Here is an 18,152-nt window from a genome sequence, read left to right as displayed (position 1 = left end):
GTTTTGACAATATATTTAGTGCAATAGACTGACCTACTTTGGGTAGAACACTATGAATGAATGAATATTCAGTGGTAAAGGAAATAGTTATTTCACCCTTACCCTAAGGGGTTCGAATTACCAGATTTACATAAAAATAGAAAATCCTCCAATATATAATCATGTATAACCTAAAACATTATTTTCGCTATAATGTATAAATTAAAAAGCTGAATTTTACTTCTACCCTTATTTGACTTAATTAACTGACTTTTATAAATTTGAAACGTAATTCTTATGATTATTAGGAACCCCAACATAAATTTCCATCCAAAAAATAAAAAACAAACAAAAGGGAGATGAGTAATTAAATTTGTCCAGTTAGATTGGAAAAATTACACAGAGTCGAGGCGAATAAGTACAAGTTAAGGGCGCTGCCAATGGACAAAAAATATGTTGATTTATAATAGTGTGGATAAGATTATATTTTTATTTCATAGCGAAGAATTGTAGCTCACGAATAAATGTCTCACCACAATGTAATCTCTTACTAATCATTTAAAGACTCAGAGACATGTATTCCTTGTTTGACGCTGCCACACATGAAGCTCAACAATTGTACCGAGAACAATATCCGAACAGATTCCACCCACATCCTAGATTGTTTCAAACCATTCACTTACGACTTGGGGAAACAGTGAGTCAGCCTGGTTCGCACAATCGCTATCGAGGAGAAGTTCTTATGCATGTACGACAATATTCAACTACCAACACACGTGTCACACACATCACGTGGCACACCTCAATCATCGACAGAGTCTGGAAAGCTTGGCCGAGAAGGATTCCTCACTACAAATGCAATTTTCTCAATAGATTTTGCAACGTTGTGAGAATGACCCCAATTTTTAGCAGTATTGGTCAAGGATAAGGCATTATTCACTGGCAATAATTTATTTTACTGCCGTAAAAATCACGTTTGGATAGATCAAATCCCCATGCTACATTCGAAGGCTAATACCACTAACAGAGGTTTGCGATGAATGTATGGGCAGGTATCATCAGCGATCATGAGCTCTAGTTCTCACATGATATACGTAACATGATAGGCATTATAGGGAAAGAGACTGGAAAGCTTGACCGAGAAGGATTCCTCACTACAAATGCAATTTTCTCAATAGATTTTGCAACGTTGTGGGAATGATCCCAATTTTTAGCAGTATTGGTCAAGGATGAGGCATTATTCACTGGCAATAATTTATTTTACTGCCGTAAAAATCACGTTTGGATAGATCAAATCCCCATGCTACATTCGAAGACTAATACCACCAACAAAGGTTTGCGGTGAATGTATGGGCAGGTATTATCAGCGATCATGAGGTTACCTCCTGCCACCACGTTTAAACCGGAAGCGTTACAACAACATGCTTAACAGCTGTCCCAGAGCTGTTTGAAGACATGTCACTTATCGTGCGCCAACAGATATGGATGAAACAGGATGGAACACCAGTATACTTTACTCTTGCTGTACGCGACTTCCTAAATCTCGCATATCCCGCAAGTTGGATCGGAAGAGCAGATCCGATTGAATGACCGGCCCTCTTCCCTGATTTCACGCCTCTTCATTACTTCTTTTGATGATCATGCACATTTAAAGCCTCATTTACAAAATACTGGTGGAAGAAGCAGAATGATTTTTGACCAGGAAACTTGTAGCATCTGATGTGATCTGGGAAATGCTCGAAGTATTTGTCCTTGTAAGAGTGCGCCAGGGTTTTATTCGACGGCCTCCACTGAAAGTGGCGATCGCCAGTTCGAATAACTTTTGGTCTATACAACATTTAATTATTAAGATCATGTATTTTTTGTATATTTAATGTTGCACTGTTCGCACTGTTTACTAAGACTTCATTGCTATATTCTTCATCATGTAGTCCATGACTTCCTCAAGCTTATATCGACTCAGGATTACTTCCTAGACATCAGTTCCTGGTGTAAAATTGTTGTATTCCAACCCCACTCTAAGCTCCTTGAGTTGAGCGCAACCGTTTGACTCACTCTCTATAAATGATAATTCACTTGTACAGCTAGATTGTGAATTGTACACGTAACTGATAATATCTAGTATAAGCATATTATGAATTCCACACATAATTGTAATTTACTGATACAGCCACACTTTGGACTATACATTAACGATAATTTAATGACAAATGTACACTGTCTATTGTGTCCCGATACAGCCTTTTGCGGATGTTATGTTCTTTTACTGTCTGCAATTAATCGTGATGTTCTGTTGCAGGTACTTCTTCCTGCTTCCAGCCTGCTACAGATCAGCTCTGTACGCGAAGCGTGCTGCAAGTTCCTCATGAGACAGCTACATCCTTCCAACTGCCTCGGCATTCGGAGTTTCGCAGGTAAGAGCAAGTCTTTTCATTCAAATCATGTTTGCACCTAATAGAACTTGTTAATGTTATATGAACATAGTGCTCGTATCTTGAAAGTTCTGTAACGTGTTTACCACTGGAATCTTAGCGTTTAGATCTTATTTGATATGAAAATCACTAAGAAACATATTTTCCTTCTCAAATAAAATGTTATGAATTAATACCGTTATCTACATTGGACAATACTTTTTTAAAGAAAATAACTTTTATTACCATATCAGAGGTAACGCTATTCATTTTTTTTAAATCCTAGAAGTATATATAGAATTTAGATCAATAATTCTGGTATCGCCTTTAATGTGGCAGTTTTCTTTACTATGAACAACATGAGATTACTTTATGGGAGTGAAACAATATTCTCCAATGGACCTTTGAAAGTGTACCCAGACTATCTTTACAGCTCTTAACTATACATGACATAATTATATAGGTTATGTACTGTCACTCGTACTTGTATTGACTGGTAGAAAATTTGAGAAGATACATGAGAGAATATATGAACCGTTAAATAACTTTGCAATACAAAACAACTTCATCCACCAAACGGAATGTTTGAAATCGCTAATAAAAATACAATAATAATAATAATAATAATAATAATAATAATAATAATAATAATAATGTAGATCAATAATTCTGGTATCGCCTTTAATGTGGTAGTTTTCTTTACTATGAACAACATGAGATTACTTTATGGGAGTGAAACAATATTCTCCAATGGGACCTTTGAACGTGTACCCAGACTATCTTTACAGCTCTTAACTATACATGACTCGAAGAGGTGGAAAAATTGAAATATCTTGGAGCAACAGTAACAAATATTAACGATACTCGGGAGGAAATTAAACACAGAATAAATATGGGAGATGCCTGTTATTATTCGGTTGAGAAGCTTTTATCATCCAGTCTGCTGTCAAAAAATCTGAAAGTTAGAATTTATAAAACAGTTATATTACCGGTTGTTCTGTATGGTTGTGAAACTTGGACTCTCACTTTGAGAGAGGAACAGAGATTAAGGGTGTTTGAGAATAAGGTTCTTAGGAAAATATTTGGGGCTAAGAGGGATGAAGTTACAGGAGAATGGAGAAAGTTACACAACGCAGAGCTGCACGCATTGTATACTTCACCCGACATAATTAGGAACATAAAATCCAGACGCTTGAGATGGGCAGGACATGTAGCACGTATGGGCGATTCCAGAAATGCATATAGAGTGTTAGTTGGGAGGCCGGAGGGAAAAAGACCTTTGGGGAGGCCGAGACGTAGATGGGAAGATAATATTAAAATAGATTTGAGTGAGGTGGGATATGATGATAGAGACTGGATTAATCTTGCTCAGGATAGGGACCAATGGGGGGCTTATGTGAGGGCGGCAATGAACCTCCGGGTTCCTTAAAAGCCAGTAAGTAAGTAATAATAATAATAATAATAATAATAATAATAATAATAATAATAATAATAATATACCTCTGATTGAGGTTCTGGGTGATATGTATATCTATATTATCAGGCAGTACATCTCACTTGCTGATATATGTCAGAGAAAGAACAATTGTTTTTATGATCTGAAGTCTGATTGGTGGAATATGTAGCTAATCGGCAATGTATGCATTGAAGGCGGAAAGGAACTGGCCACCCAACCCCTAGTTGCCTCATGAGTGATGCCTTATTGGTGTTACTTAAGAGTTTCAAACCTGTTTTCGGACAGTTGACTAAACAACAACAAACAAACAACAATAATAATGATAATAATAATAATAATAATAATAATAATAATAATAATAATAATAATAATATATATCTTTTACCCTATGCCACCACCAGGAGACGTTTCTGGTCTCTCCTGGCAATGGCTTATTTGTAACCCACTGTTAGGGCAGTAGTGTATTGCTAGGAATAATCCTGTGGCAGTTTGTATTACTAGACATAATCCTAATAATGAACCAAAATTTCTGGAAGACGGAGTTACGCTGCCCCGATGAGGATGATATTACGATAGGATGATTATGAAGTGCCAGGAGAAGTCTTAAACCTAAGCCTAAACTAATTTCCGGACCATGGACGAACACAGGAACATTTCCCGTTTTAAGGACAAATTCCTGTGTTCTAACTGGGAATAGAACCCGGGACCTCAGGGACTGTAGTCAGAAGCTCTGACCACTAGTCCATGACGCGGGTAATAATAATAATAATAATAATAATAATAGTTTTTATTTAATCTGCAGAGTTAAGGCTATACGACCTTCTCTAACACTCAACCAGTACTAAAACTTCAATAGAAAGAACGCTACAAATTTACAAAATGTAGTACACAAAAAATTAAAGTGCATAATGATAATATCATAGAATATAAAAAATTCTATAGTTAAGTATATCCGTAGCAAACAGTTAACCTGGTACGGCCGTGTTCGGAGGATGAAGGAGGAGAGGCTATCAAGACAAATGTTGGAATGGAGCCCTGAAAACATGGGAAAGAGGGGAAGGCCACGGACTATATGGATGGAGGAGATTCATAAAACTATGCAACGTAAAGGATTGACAGAAGGAGACTGCAAAGATAGAGCAGAGAGGAGGAAGAGAATTGGGCACACGAAGATGCTTAAGCATTATATATATGGAAACAATAATTCAGTATAAATGACACATATACGAGAAAGAAAAAACGCATAAGAAATAAATAGCAAGTCAAATTAAGTGAGACATATAGGCCTACAATGTACAGAAATATCAGGAAATAATAATAATAATAATAATAATAATAATAATAATAATAATAATAATAATAATTTCAAGGGAAAAATTGTTCCGGGGCCGGTTATCGACCCCGGAACCTCTGGTTGAACGTTCCAGCGCTCTGCCAACTGAGCTAACCGGGAACTCCACCCGACACCGTCTCAACTTTTCCCTTTATATCCACACAACTCGCGTGTGCTGACGAAACGCCAGGGACTCACATCGAGTGCACACAAACTCTGTGCGACTTGGAATTGTGGTTTTCTGTTAACGTACACAGTGACGTATATTATGCAAATCTAGTCTTTCAGGTAAATCTTCCTGTAAAGCAGATTTGAATAATTTCAAGGGAAAAATTGTTCCGGGGCCGGGTGGAGTTCCCGGGTAGCTCAGTTGGCAGAGCGCTGGTACGTTTAACCAGAGGTCCCGGGATCGATATCCGGCCCCGGAACAATTTTTCCCTTGAAATTATTCAAATCTGCTTTACAGGAAGCTTTACCTGAAAGACTAGATTTGAATAATAATAATAATAATAATAATAATAATAATAATAATAATAATAATAATAATAATAATAGATTATACAATAAACTCAGATTCTAAGTAGGCCTACACATAAATGGAAAATTATGAAACAAAAACGAGATAAAATAAAATAAAGAAGTCCATCACTGTAATATCTAAATGTACAGAATACGTGAAAACATGCAACACAAAATTTATCACAACTGTAATTTAGTTTGGTAACTCTCATTATATAATTTTATAACTTAGATTTAAAGGATTTGAAGGTTCGGCAGCCTTTGACTTAAGGTGGCAGAGAGTTCCAGTGACGAGAAGTGGCAACAGTGAAGGATGGGGAATACAGACATTATGTGTGGAGTATTATGTCTAGCGTGTTATTACGTTGTGATCGAGGTTTTTCTTTTTTTTTTTTTCGGAGGAGGGCCCGCAGGCAGGCACCGCAGCTTTAGGCTTATTGTGCAACCTCCTTATGTTTGGATGATTTTGAAGTCCTTAGGACCCCTCTTCAAGCGTGGGATTCACTGTATGGTGGTATGGCACTCAGTTCTGACAAAGTCCGCGTGAACAGCAACGCCCCTCCTCTCCCTGTTAATATGCCGCCCGTCAAATCGATGGCATTTGTTCACAATTCACGTGCTTGCGTTTTGCTGTATCGTTTGACCCGAAGATCGCGCCTCCACAGATTCTGCAACTCATCAAGGCGTCGTCTATCCGTGGGAGCTACTCTCCCCGCTCTGCCAAAGTCCACTGTAGAAATTCCTACAGCTACGTGGGACTTGTGCAGTTCCCTCAAGCAAATGACGCCTATAGGCAAATACTGGAACAACGTCTGTCATGATCTCCCGGTCGACCTGAACCCCTGAAGCTTTTAAAATGATACATAAATAAAATTGAAGCTAATGAAGGCGAAATGAGTCCGAGGTTCAACGCCGACAGTTACTCAGCAATTCTGCTTCAAGTAGTGGAGGGAAACTCCGACTAAGTAACTTGTCCCAACCAGAAATTGAGCGCGAGTCCCTCTCGTTTCACGGTCAAGGAAGCTAATCGCTACTCCGCACCGGTGGACGTGATTGAGTATTAATGCCATGATAGAGTGAGAGAGTAATTAAGAAGGGGTTGAAGTGTGCGTAAATCGACGTAAGAGAGAAAGCTAGTGCAAATTTCTCCTCTTATGTAAATTAAGTCAAAATAACATCTCGAGAAAAGGTGAAATATGATCGTAGTATCGAATATTAAAAATGAGGCGGACGTACGTGCTATGAACACGCTGCAGTTTCTGGGAGAAATCAACCTTGAGATCACTGAAAAAAAGGTCGCAATAAGTGAAGTGACGTAGAAGGTACAAGAGTCTGTTTTAATTTAGTTCGATAATGATACAATCTTTTCAGTGAATGGAGAATAGAGAACGCATTCTTACATATATAATATGTGTATCCTAATTGAGGTTAGATTCATTAACTACGGTATTTTTTACGGTCGAACCAAACTTCATAACCGTTTTATTCAGTTTCACAGGTAGAATATTAAGTTCGTTGATATTAGTAATTAATCTAGGCCTATAGTAGGGTCTACGCAAATAGAATATCCTTTGATTTATGTACCTTTAGGTTAACTCCAAATTGTTGAGACTAGGAAGAGATAGAGTCGAGATCTTCATTAAGTTTCTTATGCTGTCACTCAGAGCATCAGGACGGGATGAAATATGAAACTGAACGTCGTCTGCATACATTTGATATTTACAGTCCTTCTGGGATTTAGAGGCTCTGTTAATATAAATAGAGAAAAGTAAGGGGCCTAATACTGAATCCTGAGCAACTCCTGGCTCTACAGTCCTCCAGGATGAGAAACGGTTTTAGATATGATGCTCTGCTGGCTGCCAGTAAGGTAGGAGTGTATCCAAGTGGTAACGCTGTCAGAAAGATTTAGCGTCTGTAATTTAGTCCAGCCATTTTCAACCGGTGTGTCGCCGCTGAGTAGAGTGCCGCAAATGATCCGCTGATGTGCCACGAGATAATGAAAATAGTAATGGTTGTCGTAACAAAATTGGAAAACTAACTGTGATAAGAGTAGTAGAAGAAGTGAGTCTATAGGAGTCAACTTTTAGAGAAAGCAGCACAAGTAAACATTCAGTAAACACAGTGTAGGTGTGCGACCGGCAGGGAATAGAATGACTGACACGCCGTCAGGGTTGCCAGATCAGCAAAGTTATAATATCGTACGACCTTGAATTGAATTTGAATTTAAGGGAGGGGGTACTGCGACTCATCACTGCGAAATGATTGTATCTATTGCGCTGACTCTCAAGCTAAGCGCGTACCTAAACCGACACTGGCTAACCACACTAATGTTCGCTACGTACCCAGGTTCCTAGCTGGTAGACTCACTCGTCCATTGACCAGACCCCCTCTACGCGTCGCCAGCCTGCCTTCGGAGAATGCTATGGAATGCTGACGGAATGGAGAAATGTTGACGGAATAATGTAGAAGCCTAATATGGAGAAACGGGAGAATCTCGAGAAACCCCCAACTGTGAACTTGTCCGTCACAATTGTCAGTATTGATTTTAAGCTTAACCGAAATTCGAACCCGGATTGTCTGCGTGACGAGCTGAAGATCTGACCATCCAGCCACCGCAGGGATAACATTTGGCATTACTGTGTATTCCCACAAGTAAGACTGTATTCTCATAACATGATATTTTATTCATGTGATTATTATCTACTATGCAATTTTTGGCTATGGAAATGAAGAATGTGTGCAGATTTAGCTCGCAACTAGTGTGTAGTTTTTGGCTACGCTTTCTACAATATGTGCGGTTTTTGGCTGTACCCGAAGTGTCGTGGTCTAAAGTGAAGAGGTTGGTAAGGGAAGGAAATTTTACAGGAAACTTTTCGCTTTGCATTTCTAACACCTCCTTTCAATTGAAGATGGCCTTGTTTATTCGTTGGTAACCAATAGTCTCATGACTAGGCCTGGCGGTTTCGGTCCCATGCATGTAAGGTTAATGGTACATTTACTATAGCATACTAGACGTTGGTCGCGTGGCATGAGCAGATGGTTATATAACAAAGGTGTGTAGGCACCGGTGGACTATCGGCTGTGTGCACGAACAGGAGACTTCAACTACATACCTACTACTTACGCGGATTACACGCTGTTCCTAAAATAGGTAGTCAAGGCTTAGTTGCACATCCCTGTAAGGATACATAACTTGAAATAACATTAAATCTTTACACACCTTACTTACATACTGTATCTACATATTTAAAAAACAACTTATGAATAATTTAAATAAATTATGTATATAATTTGTCTACAAGTGAAGAGTTGAATTTCTGAAAAGCCGATGTACTGTACACACATTTTCGAACTAGATTACGATTGGAATTTGATGTTTCTCCCCATCCCTATATTCTGTAAATGATTGTATCATGAAAGAATGGTGTTTGTGTACTTAGAGAACTTCAATCGTTGAACATTTGAAAATGCCTTACAGCAGGATTTTTTTCGATTTTCTTGAATTTTACACAAGTCTATGGAAAAGTCAATTTTGCCGTCCGGTTTTGTTTCAAACGTGCATTGTATGTCTCCAGCATCCTTATTTTTCATTAATGCAACAGACCTATTTTTCTTAGAATATACAAGATGATCAACAATTATGTTACTATTTTCTTTACACTATAGATGTGTCATTAATGAAGTTACACTGTTGCTTTCAATTGTATAATGTACTATGGACCTTGCCATTTCATAATATATTTCAACGTAGGCACTGGCATTAGTAACACACCGTTGCAGCCGAGGTCCAATATCCCTGACAGCACGTTGCAACATATCTCTTGGCACGCACGCATACTCCTCCCTAATCATTGCTTCCATAGTGTCCAAATCACGCGGTTTTCTGGCATACACCTTCTCTTTCAAGTACCCCCAGAGAAAGAAATCCAAGGGGGTCAAGTCTGGTCTTCTTGGTGGCCACTCAACATTTTCTCGACGTCTGATGATGCAGCCAGGAAAACCATTGCCAAGCCATCATTCTCGTGAAATCAATGCAAAATGAGGAGGCTCGCCAACGTTCATAAACTGCACATTGTTCACATCATCTCAGGTTGTGACAATGTTGTTTAAGTAAATACACGTCAAGTTGGTGTAATCCAAGGGATAGCGATTCTTTTGGTAATTTCTTGCACCATTGGCGCCCGGATTGACGTAGTCCATAAAGTGTTTTCTTTAGTTTACACACCTTATTATTTAGGCCAGTTTGAGTTGTTTAAACATGTTTTATGCTTCGTTTCTTATATTTGTTTCCTCATAGACAACACTATCATTTAATATGTCTCCTAGTACTTCAGGAAGTTCCATAAACACGTCCTTATCTAATTTTACGTTCAGATTATCTCAACATCTAGTTGTTGAAATTTCATATTATGTTCTACAGCATGGCCGTCATTGTTCTGATGGAGCTTAATACGACAACAGGGGCAAACATTTCGTTAAAATCATCTCCAGTTTGCTGAGAATATTCCTTCACAACAAGAGGCACTTTCTTAAGTGTGATAGTACTATCAGCGTTTCATTTTTTCTTAAGAATAACTCGACACCTTATCACATCTGGGTCCTTTCGGAGATCAGAAATCTTCCAAGTTTTATTTCGAAGTAGTGATGAAGCTAATCCATTTCCTGCCTTTCCTTCTATTCCTCAGAGTTGTGTTTCCAGAGTACCAGCGAGTTCCATTTCAGTGACGCCGACTCCATCTCCTTTCTTTTCCTTTTCTTTATCTTCGTTTTGAGGTATCACAAATTATTATTTTTTAGGTATTCTACGGCAAATCTACACTACCGAGCAAAAAAAAAAAACGCAACACTTGAATAAATTTGAAATATCAAACCATAATATAAATTATAACATTACTGTGTGGTTCTATGGACCTCTTTGTGTTTGGCAAGTGTTAATTCATGTTTTGGGAAGAAAAGTTTACCCATTTGGTGGTTTGTGACACCATCTTTGCCACTTCCCGTCCCTTAGTCTATATTTATTGCTGTGACATTACAATTTACAATCCTAAACACAAGCACCTAAAACAAATTTACATCATTTTTGTTTTCTTTTTTTGCTTATAATGGAATTCTGTGATATTGAACTCAGTTTTGAACAACGTTTAAGAGAGTTAAGATGCCGTTAAAACCCAAGAAAGCTGCTAGAGCAGTGGCGTTGGTAGAGGATGGCAGCATCTTACGTTATGTGGCTCAGGTGTTGCATACAACTCCGTCGACGGTTTCAAGTACACTGCAGAGGTACAGGAAACTTCTTTCATATTCTCGAAGACCGGGATATGGTAAGAAAAGTTTAACTTCTTGCATGAGGAGGTTACATGATGCTGGCCTGATCTCTAGAAGACCTGTTCCTCTCTCAGAACTTACAAGACAACATCATGAAACTCGCTTACAGTTTGCAAAGGAAGATCAGGAATGGGCTGAGGAACAATGGAGAACAGTTTTGTTCTTCGATGAGACCCAATTCTGCCTCAGATCCCCAGATGGAAGAGAAAAAGTGTTGAAGAGGACTGGAGAAAGGTATTCTCCATGCAAATTTTCATCAAGGACAGCATTTCATAGCCGTTCAGTGATGGTGTGGGCAGGCATCAGTTTTACTCTACGAATGGACCTAGTCTTTGTGAAGGGTGAGTTTCTTACTGCCCCTCGCTACATGAAAGAAATCCTTGGGCAACATGTTCTTCATTTATTGGTGACAATTTCGTGCTCTTGGAAGACAATACACGTCCTCGTGTGGCGCGATATGTCCTCCATTACCTCAATGAAGTAGGGATTCAACTCATGCAATGGCCATCACGTAGTCCGGATCTTAACCAAACTGATCATCTGTGGGATATTTTAGGAAGGAATGTCCGTCACCATGCTTCAGATACTCTTCAAGAGCTACGGGGCCATGTAAGCAACACCTGAGTCACATAACGTAAGCTATTGTCATGGCGGATAGCTGCTAGACACGTGTTATTACGCTCCGACTTAGGTGATTATTAGCAGCGGTTTTAGAGTGCATTACTATTTGAAAGTGTTTAAAAGTGTCGTGGTATATAATTTTATGTTATTTCGCATTCGATTTCTACGACAAAATGGGTGGAAATAGCAATAATAAGAAGTCATCTCCCAGCGAGTTCTCCGAAGAAGCTGTCTGACGCGTCATGGTGGAAGCGTTGAAAGATCCCGGCATGCTGCAGGTACTGATGCAGGCCATCAGGACCGCCATTGTGGAGGACTTGAAACAAACTATTGCTGAAAACAGTGCTGTGATAGAAAGCCTGAAAACAGCTCTAGAGGAGAAGGACAGGCACATTAGGCAGCTCCAGATGAAGGTGGACGATCTGGAGCAATATCAGAGGCGACAGTGTTTACGGATTTTCGGTGTGAGTGAAAGTGAGTCTGAGAACACGGACACTATCGCCATTGACGTGGCTTCTAAAATAGGAGTACAATTAACTGAAAGTGATATCGACAGAAGTCACCGAGTGGGGCGAAGAAACAGTGATAGGCCTCGGCCTATCATTGTCAAATTCGTCAGCTATAGAAAGAGAGCTGAGGTATTCAGAAACAAAAAACTGTTAAAGGGTAGTCTTGTTACCGTCCGTGAAGATCTAACTAAAGCCTGGCATAATCTGTTAAAAGAATGCATAACTAAATACAGCTTGAAAAACGTGTGGACACAAAACGGAGACATTATTGTCAAAGTAGGCGAGCACAAACACAGAATTAAATGCCCAGAAGACATGATCTGAACGAGTCGGCTGCGTAAAACTAGTAAGGCAACTAATTTTAATATACTGCAATATTCAATCTATATTAAATTTTACTCTATCAGTAACTTTACGTAATAATTAATTCTTTTTCATTCTTATTTTTATCATTTAGTACTGTAAGTCACTTTAACTTTGACCATATAATAACGTTATTTATTAATTAATTATTTTTCTTCTTCACATTCTTTATCATTTAGTACTGTAATTTTAAGTTATTATTGCTAGAAAATAATTTAAAAACTTGAATTGCATATAAGTTGGTACAATTGAGAACAAAAAGCAGCATGTTCACCCGACAGTCCCTGAGGTCAGTGTACAGAGACCGGTCCCCTCTATTAACACGAACAATAGCAATCCTACCTGCCCACTGCCCTGTACCGCAGACATACTCAAGGCTGCGCTTTCTTTCTCTCCTTTGTCACTTAATGTTGTTCACGTGAATGCTCAAAGTCTGTTGTGTCATTTTGACGAATTTTCTTCTATCTTCTCACCTTTAGACATTCACGTTATTCTTATCTCCGAATCTTGGTTACATCCTAATCTTCCTTCCACTCTCGTAAACCTTCCTGGCTATACGCTTCGCCGTAATGACAGAGAGGGCAAGAGAGGCGGAGGGGTGGCTGGTTATATTAGATCCGATTTGCGACCTAAAATTATTCATCATTCTCCAAGCCAGTACTCTGCCAAACCTGAGTTCATGTTCATTGAAATTTGCACCTTATTTACAAAATGTCTAGTGTGTGTGGTATATAAACCCCCACATATATATGACGTAGATGATTTCGAAACCGCCTTACTAAACGTAACGCCGCAATATGAGAACGTTATAATCATGGGTGACTTCAATTCAAACTTACTTGACTTACATTCTAGTACGACTAAAAGACTTAAATCATTCTTTCAGTGCCTTGATATGGTAATCCTACCCCTAGCTCCCATACATCACACGGAAGGTACAGACACATTACTGGACTTGATAATTACTAACAATGCCGACAAAATACTGACGCATGGACAGTTGCCTGCACCAGGACTATCAGGGCATATCATTTATCTATCGTTTAATCTGCAGTGTCCTAAATCGACTCCTAGAGTAATTACTTACAGGGATATCAAAAGAATAGATGATATTGCACTGAAAGAAGACGCTGCGCAACTTCCATGGCACATGATCTGGACATTACGAACTGTAGACGAGAAAGTAGACTTATTCAATACGTTAATACTTCAACTTTATGACAAACACGTACCATTAAAGACCAAACGTACCAGAAAGACCCCAGCCCCTTGGATGACGACTGAAATACGTAGCCTGATGTCCGAACGCGACTTAGCCTATAGGAAATACACCCGCAATAAAAACGACGAATATTTTAACTTATATAAACACCTAAGAAACAGAACGACTCAACTAATAAGAAACGCTAAACTCAAATACTCCTACAAACTTATAGAGCCCAACACAACCCCTTCCGAGTTATGGAAAAATCTGAAGGTCATTGGACTTGGAAGGGCTAGTGAATAAGCAGACATACCCATCCCACTTGACCGATTGAACGAACACTTTGTAAAGGACCCGACCTTAAACAACACAACGAAACAAGACACAGTTTTGCCTGACTCAGCTCCCCCAACTCGAGACAAATTCTATTTTACTGACGTCACTCCTATTGACGTAATGAAAGCCATCCGACGCATCAAGACGAAAGCTCAAGGACCAGACAACATTAGCATATTACTCATACAGAAAATACAAGGCATAGTAATACCTACAATTGCACACATATTCAATAGTTCCTTAATCACTTCAACTTTCCCTAAAATATGGAAGCAAGCTTTCGTTCTTCCTCTTCCAAAAGTCAAAGTTCCCACCGACCCGAACGACTATAGACCAATCAGTATCCTGCCAGCCATATCAAAAGCACTGGAAAGAATCGTACACAGACAAATTACTAACTACATGAACGAACACAAACTATTCGACAAGTATCAGTCAGGTTTCAGAGCTGGACACAACACAAGCACTGCTCTACTTAAAGTGACAGAAGATATTCGTGAAGCAATCGACTCTAATAAAGTAACAATACTAACACTTCTTGACCTTAGCAAAGCTTTCAACTCTGTAAATTTCGACCCGCTCACCCATAAATTGAGAAATCTGCATTTGTCAGAGACTGCTGTGAGTTGGTTCGAATCCTACTTACGGGAAAGATAACAATGTGTTGTATCCGGGAATCGAAGCTCTTCCTGGCTTAACATAACATCAGGTATACCACAGGGGTCGGTACTCGGACCATTGTTGTTCACAATATATGTCAGTGATATTACATCTCATGTAAGGCATTGTAACTATCACTTGTATGCTGACGACCTTCAATGCTACATCTCTTCCCGCTTAGATCGAATAAATGACGCTATAGATAAATTGAACAAAGACATTGACTCGATTGTGACATGGACAAAGAAATTCCATCTTAATATCAATCCTGGAAAGACACAAGCAATCATATTAGGACACAAACGGCAAACCGACGCTGTAAAGCACCTCGACATTTCCCCCGTTAAAGTAAGTACAGTGCATATCCCTTTCAGTTCTTCGGTAAAAAATCTTGGCATTCACATGGATAATAATCTCAACTGGGACATGCAAATCACAGAAACCTGCAGAAAAGTATATTCTATTATTCATGTGCTAAAAAGGATAAATGTTCATCTTCCCTCTTGCTTAAAAAAGTCCCTTGTGCAGACCCTTGTATTTCCCTATTTTGACTATGCTGACATTTTACTGACTGACCTTTCCAGCGACAACAAAATGAAACTTCAACGTGCTCATAATTTGTGTGTACGTTTTGTAAGCAATGTTCGTAAATATGATTATATTACCCCATCCCTGGAAGCAATAGGTTGGCTTAAACTAGATAAGAAAAGAAATTTACATTCACTTCTCTTTCTCTTCGAAATCTTGAACTCTTCTATTCCTTCGTACCTGTCGTGTCGCTTCACTTACCTTTCTTCCCACCACAATATGAACACACGCTCTCGCCATGAAACAATACTAACAATACCATCCCATCGCACCTCCTCATACTCATCCTCTTTCACAATAGCCTTGCCAAGACTCTGGAATTCGTTACCTGCTAGCATCAGGGACTGTCGAAATAAAATTGAATTCAAACGCAAACTTACTAGGCACTTGGTCAGTAATTGAGACTCGTTCAGACATGGTTTCTTGTAAATAGTTCTTTTAATCTACTACAAAATATCTCAATATCCGGTAATTTCATCACTATAGAATTTTGTTATTGTAGGTTTAATTTGTAATTTAGTAAATACAAAAATATTCTTTGTTCTTAACTTCTATGATAAAATGTCTAGCTTTCATTAATCAGGTATTCTTGTCGTACTTTAATTTTTATTGTAATTGTAATTGTAAATTTAATATTAATTGTAATCTTATTGTTCATGTTATAGTTGTAATCCCCTGGTAGAGGGGCAGAGAAGGCCTGACGGCCTTATCTCTACCAGGTTAAATAAATAAATCTAATCTAATCTAATCTAGTGGCGTTCTCAGGGCTTAACGGATCTTAACTCTCTTAAATATTGTTTAAAACTGAGTTCATTATCACAGAGTTCCATTATAAGCATAAAAAGAAAACAATAGTGTTGTATCTTTGTTTTGGCTGCTTATGTTTAGGGTTGTAAATTTTAATGGCACAGCAATAAATATAGCGTAAGGGACTGGAACTGGCAAAAAGGGTGTCACAAACCACCCAATGGGTAAACTTTCCTTCCCATAACATGAATTAACACTTGCCTAAGACAAACATGTCCATAGAAGCACACAGTAATGTTATAATTTGTATTATAGTTTGATATTTCAAATTTATTCAAGTGTTGCGTTTTTTTTGCTCGGCAGTGTATATTAGAATTTTAGGAATTCCAAATTCTCTTGTAGCCTAAGTTCTTGTCGCTGACTATGATGAGATTCTGTATTTTCTTCTTTCCTTATAGAGCTTTGTTTCGTCATTTAAGTTAAGATTTAAAATGAACATCTTTAACTTTCTCGTTTTGAAGATAGCGCGAGCGGAACTGTCAAACTCTCTTATGAGAGTAACACTCCAAGTTTCTTTTCTGCGATTTCTTCGACGATGATTTATTGAAGACAAAACTTTACAACTTGTGCGCGTTTCTTACTACACATTAGCTATATGATATGTTTTACTTCTGACACTAATATTATTGTATTATATGTATTATAACTTATGTCGGATGGCTTGCGCAACATTTGGCTACAGCTAGACTCCCAGCAATAACTTCAAACTCATCAGAATTTCTGACACCATCATTACAGGCTATCTAACAATGAAATCGACTGATTGTATTTTGTTCCAACGTATCTTAAACACTTTACTCGATTAGTTTATTTCACTCATAAGGCTTAATTTAGCTAGTGTCACCTTTTTTATTTATTATGCTTGTATCACTCATACTTGTCTTACTTAATAGGCTGGTTCTACTGAGAAGACGTAGGCAATCTATTTGGTGGTTGGTAATTTAAAATTCAAGACTATTTCAATTACTTGCATGAAAAAACTATTCTTGATTTATTCAGATCATATATTACTTACATAAATGAGATGTAAACTTATTTGTTCTTGTGTCTGCCAATGGATGCCATGATTTCTACCGAAGTTCCTTGAAATATCTTCTGAACTTGATGTCTGGTCTTAGAAAAAAGAAAAGCCAGAAGCCTGATAATACTAATAACGATAATGATGATATATATATTTGATGTCAACATTTCCATCCATGTAATATGGACGTCACAATTTTGTATCCGGTGCCACAATTACATTCATTACAGATATACCTTTTCTAGACGCTCTGATAATTTAACTTTCGATCCCATTTAAATTGATCAATATTCCCACCGTTACAATCTAACAACTTAATTTAGATCATTCAAAATATATATTATTAGAAACAGTGTGTGTTCGATGTAAGTCAACTGAAAATCTAACTTTTACGACTCTGTTCTTGATTTTCAGTTGACTTACATCGAACACACACTGTTTCTAATAATACTTGTTACTAAAACATACTACACCATTGCCCAATATGTTCGTTATTATATCTGTTTCTTGTGTAAATTCTCTTTTCAGATCTCACTCATTTTCTACGTATTATACTTCGCTATCCTAGCTAGCCTCCCCCGCCATACACCTCATCTATTTTCATTGTCTATATCCTTTTACTTAACTTCCTATTACACTCCTCTAATTCATTCAAAATTGACACTTTTATCACTCCGTTCTTGATTTTCAGTTCATTTAGTCTATATCGAACACACACTGTCTCTAATAATACTTGTTACTAAAACATATTACACCATTGTTCAATATGTTTTTTATTATATCTGTTTCTTGTGTACATTTCAATAATAACGATAATACTGGACGCGAACTTGAAACGAAGGATTTTTTGTTGTTTCAACAACAGGATCTCACCTGCGGTCGGCAAAATATCCTTAACACGTTTTTATCTTAAGGAACACCAAAGTCTCATACGAGTAATTAACACACAGTTTAAATTAACACATCTGGATATCTTTAACAACAATATCGCTATACGTAAATACAATGGAATTTGGTACATGA

The 18,152-nt window shown here is 38.0% G+C and overlaps 1 protein-coding gene across 2 annotated transcripts in view; it reads left to right on the top strand.

Moving 5' to 3' along the window:
- Positions 1-18,152, top strand: part of LOC138711872 (kelch-like protein 17) — a 471,943-nt gene that overhangs the window by 246,874 nt on the left and 206,917 nt on the right. For both annotated transcript variants that reach the window (XM_069843135.1, XM_069843134.1), the window contains exon 5: positions 2,279-2,393. In XM_069843135.1, coding sequence (XP_069699236.1) covers positions 2,279-2,393 — 115 coding nt within the window. The remainder of the gene's footprint in view (positions 1-2,278; positions 2,394-18,152) is intronic.

The sequence above is a fragment of the Periplaneta americana genome, chromosome 13 (assembly GCF_040183065.1).
Source record: "Periplaneta americana isolate PAMFEO1 chromosome 13, P.americana_PAMFEO1_priV1, whole genome shotgun sequence".
Lineage (NCBI taxonomy): Eukaryota > Metazoa > Arthropoda > Insecta > Blattodea > Blattidae > Periplaneta > Periplaneta americana.
This window is presented reverse-complemented; position numbering and strand designations above follow the sequence as displayed.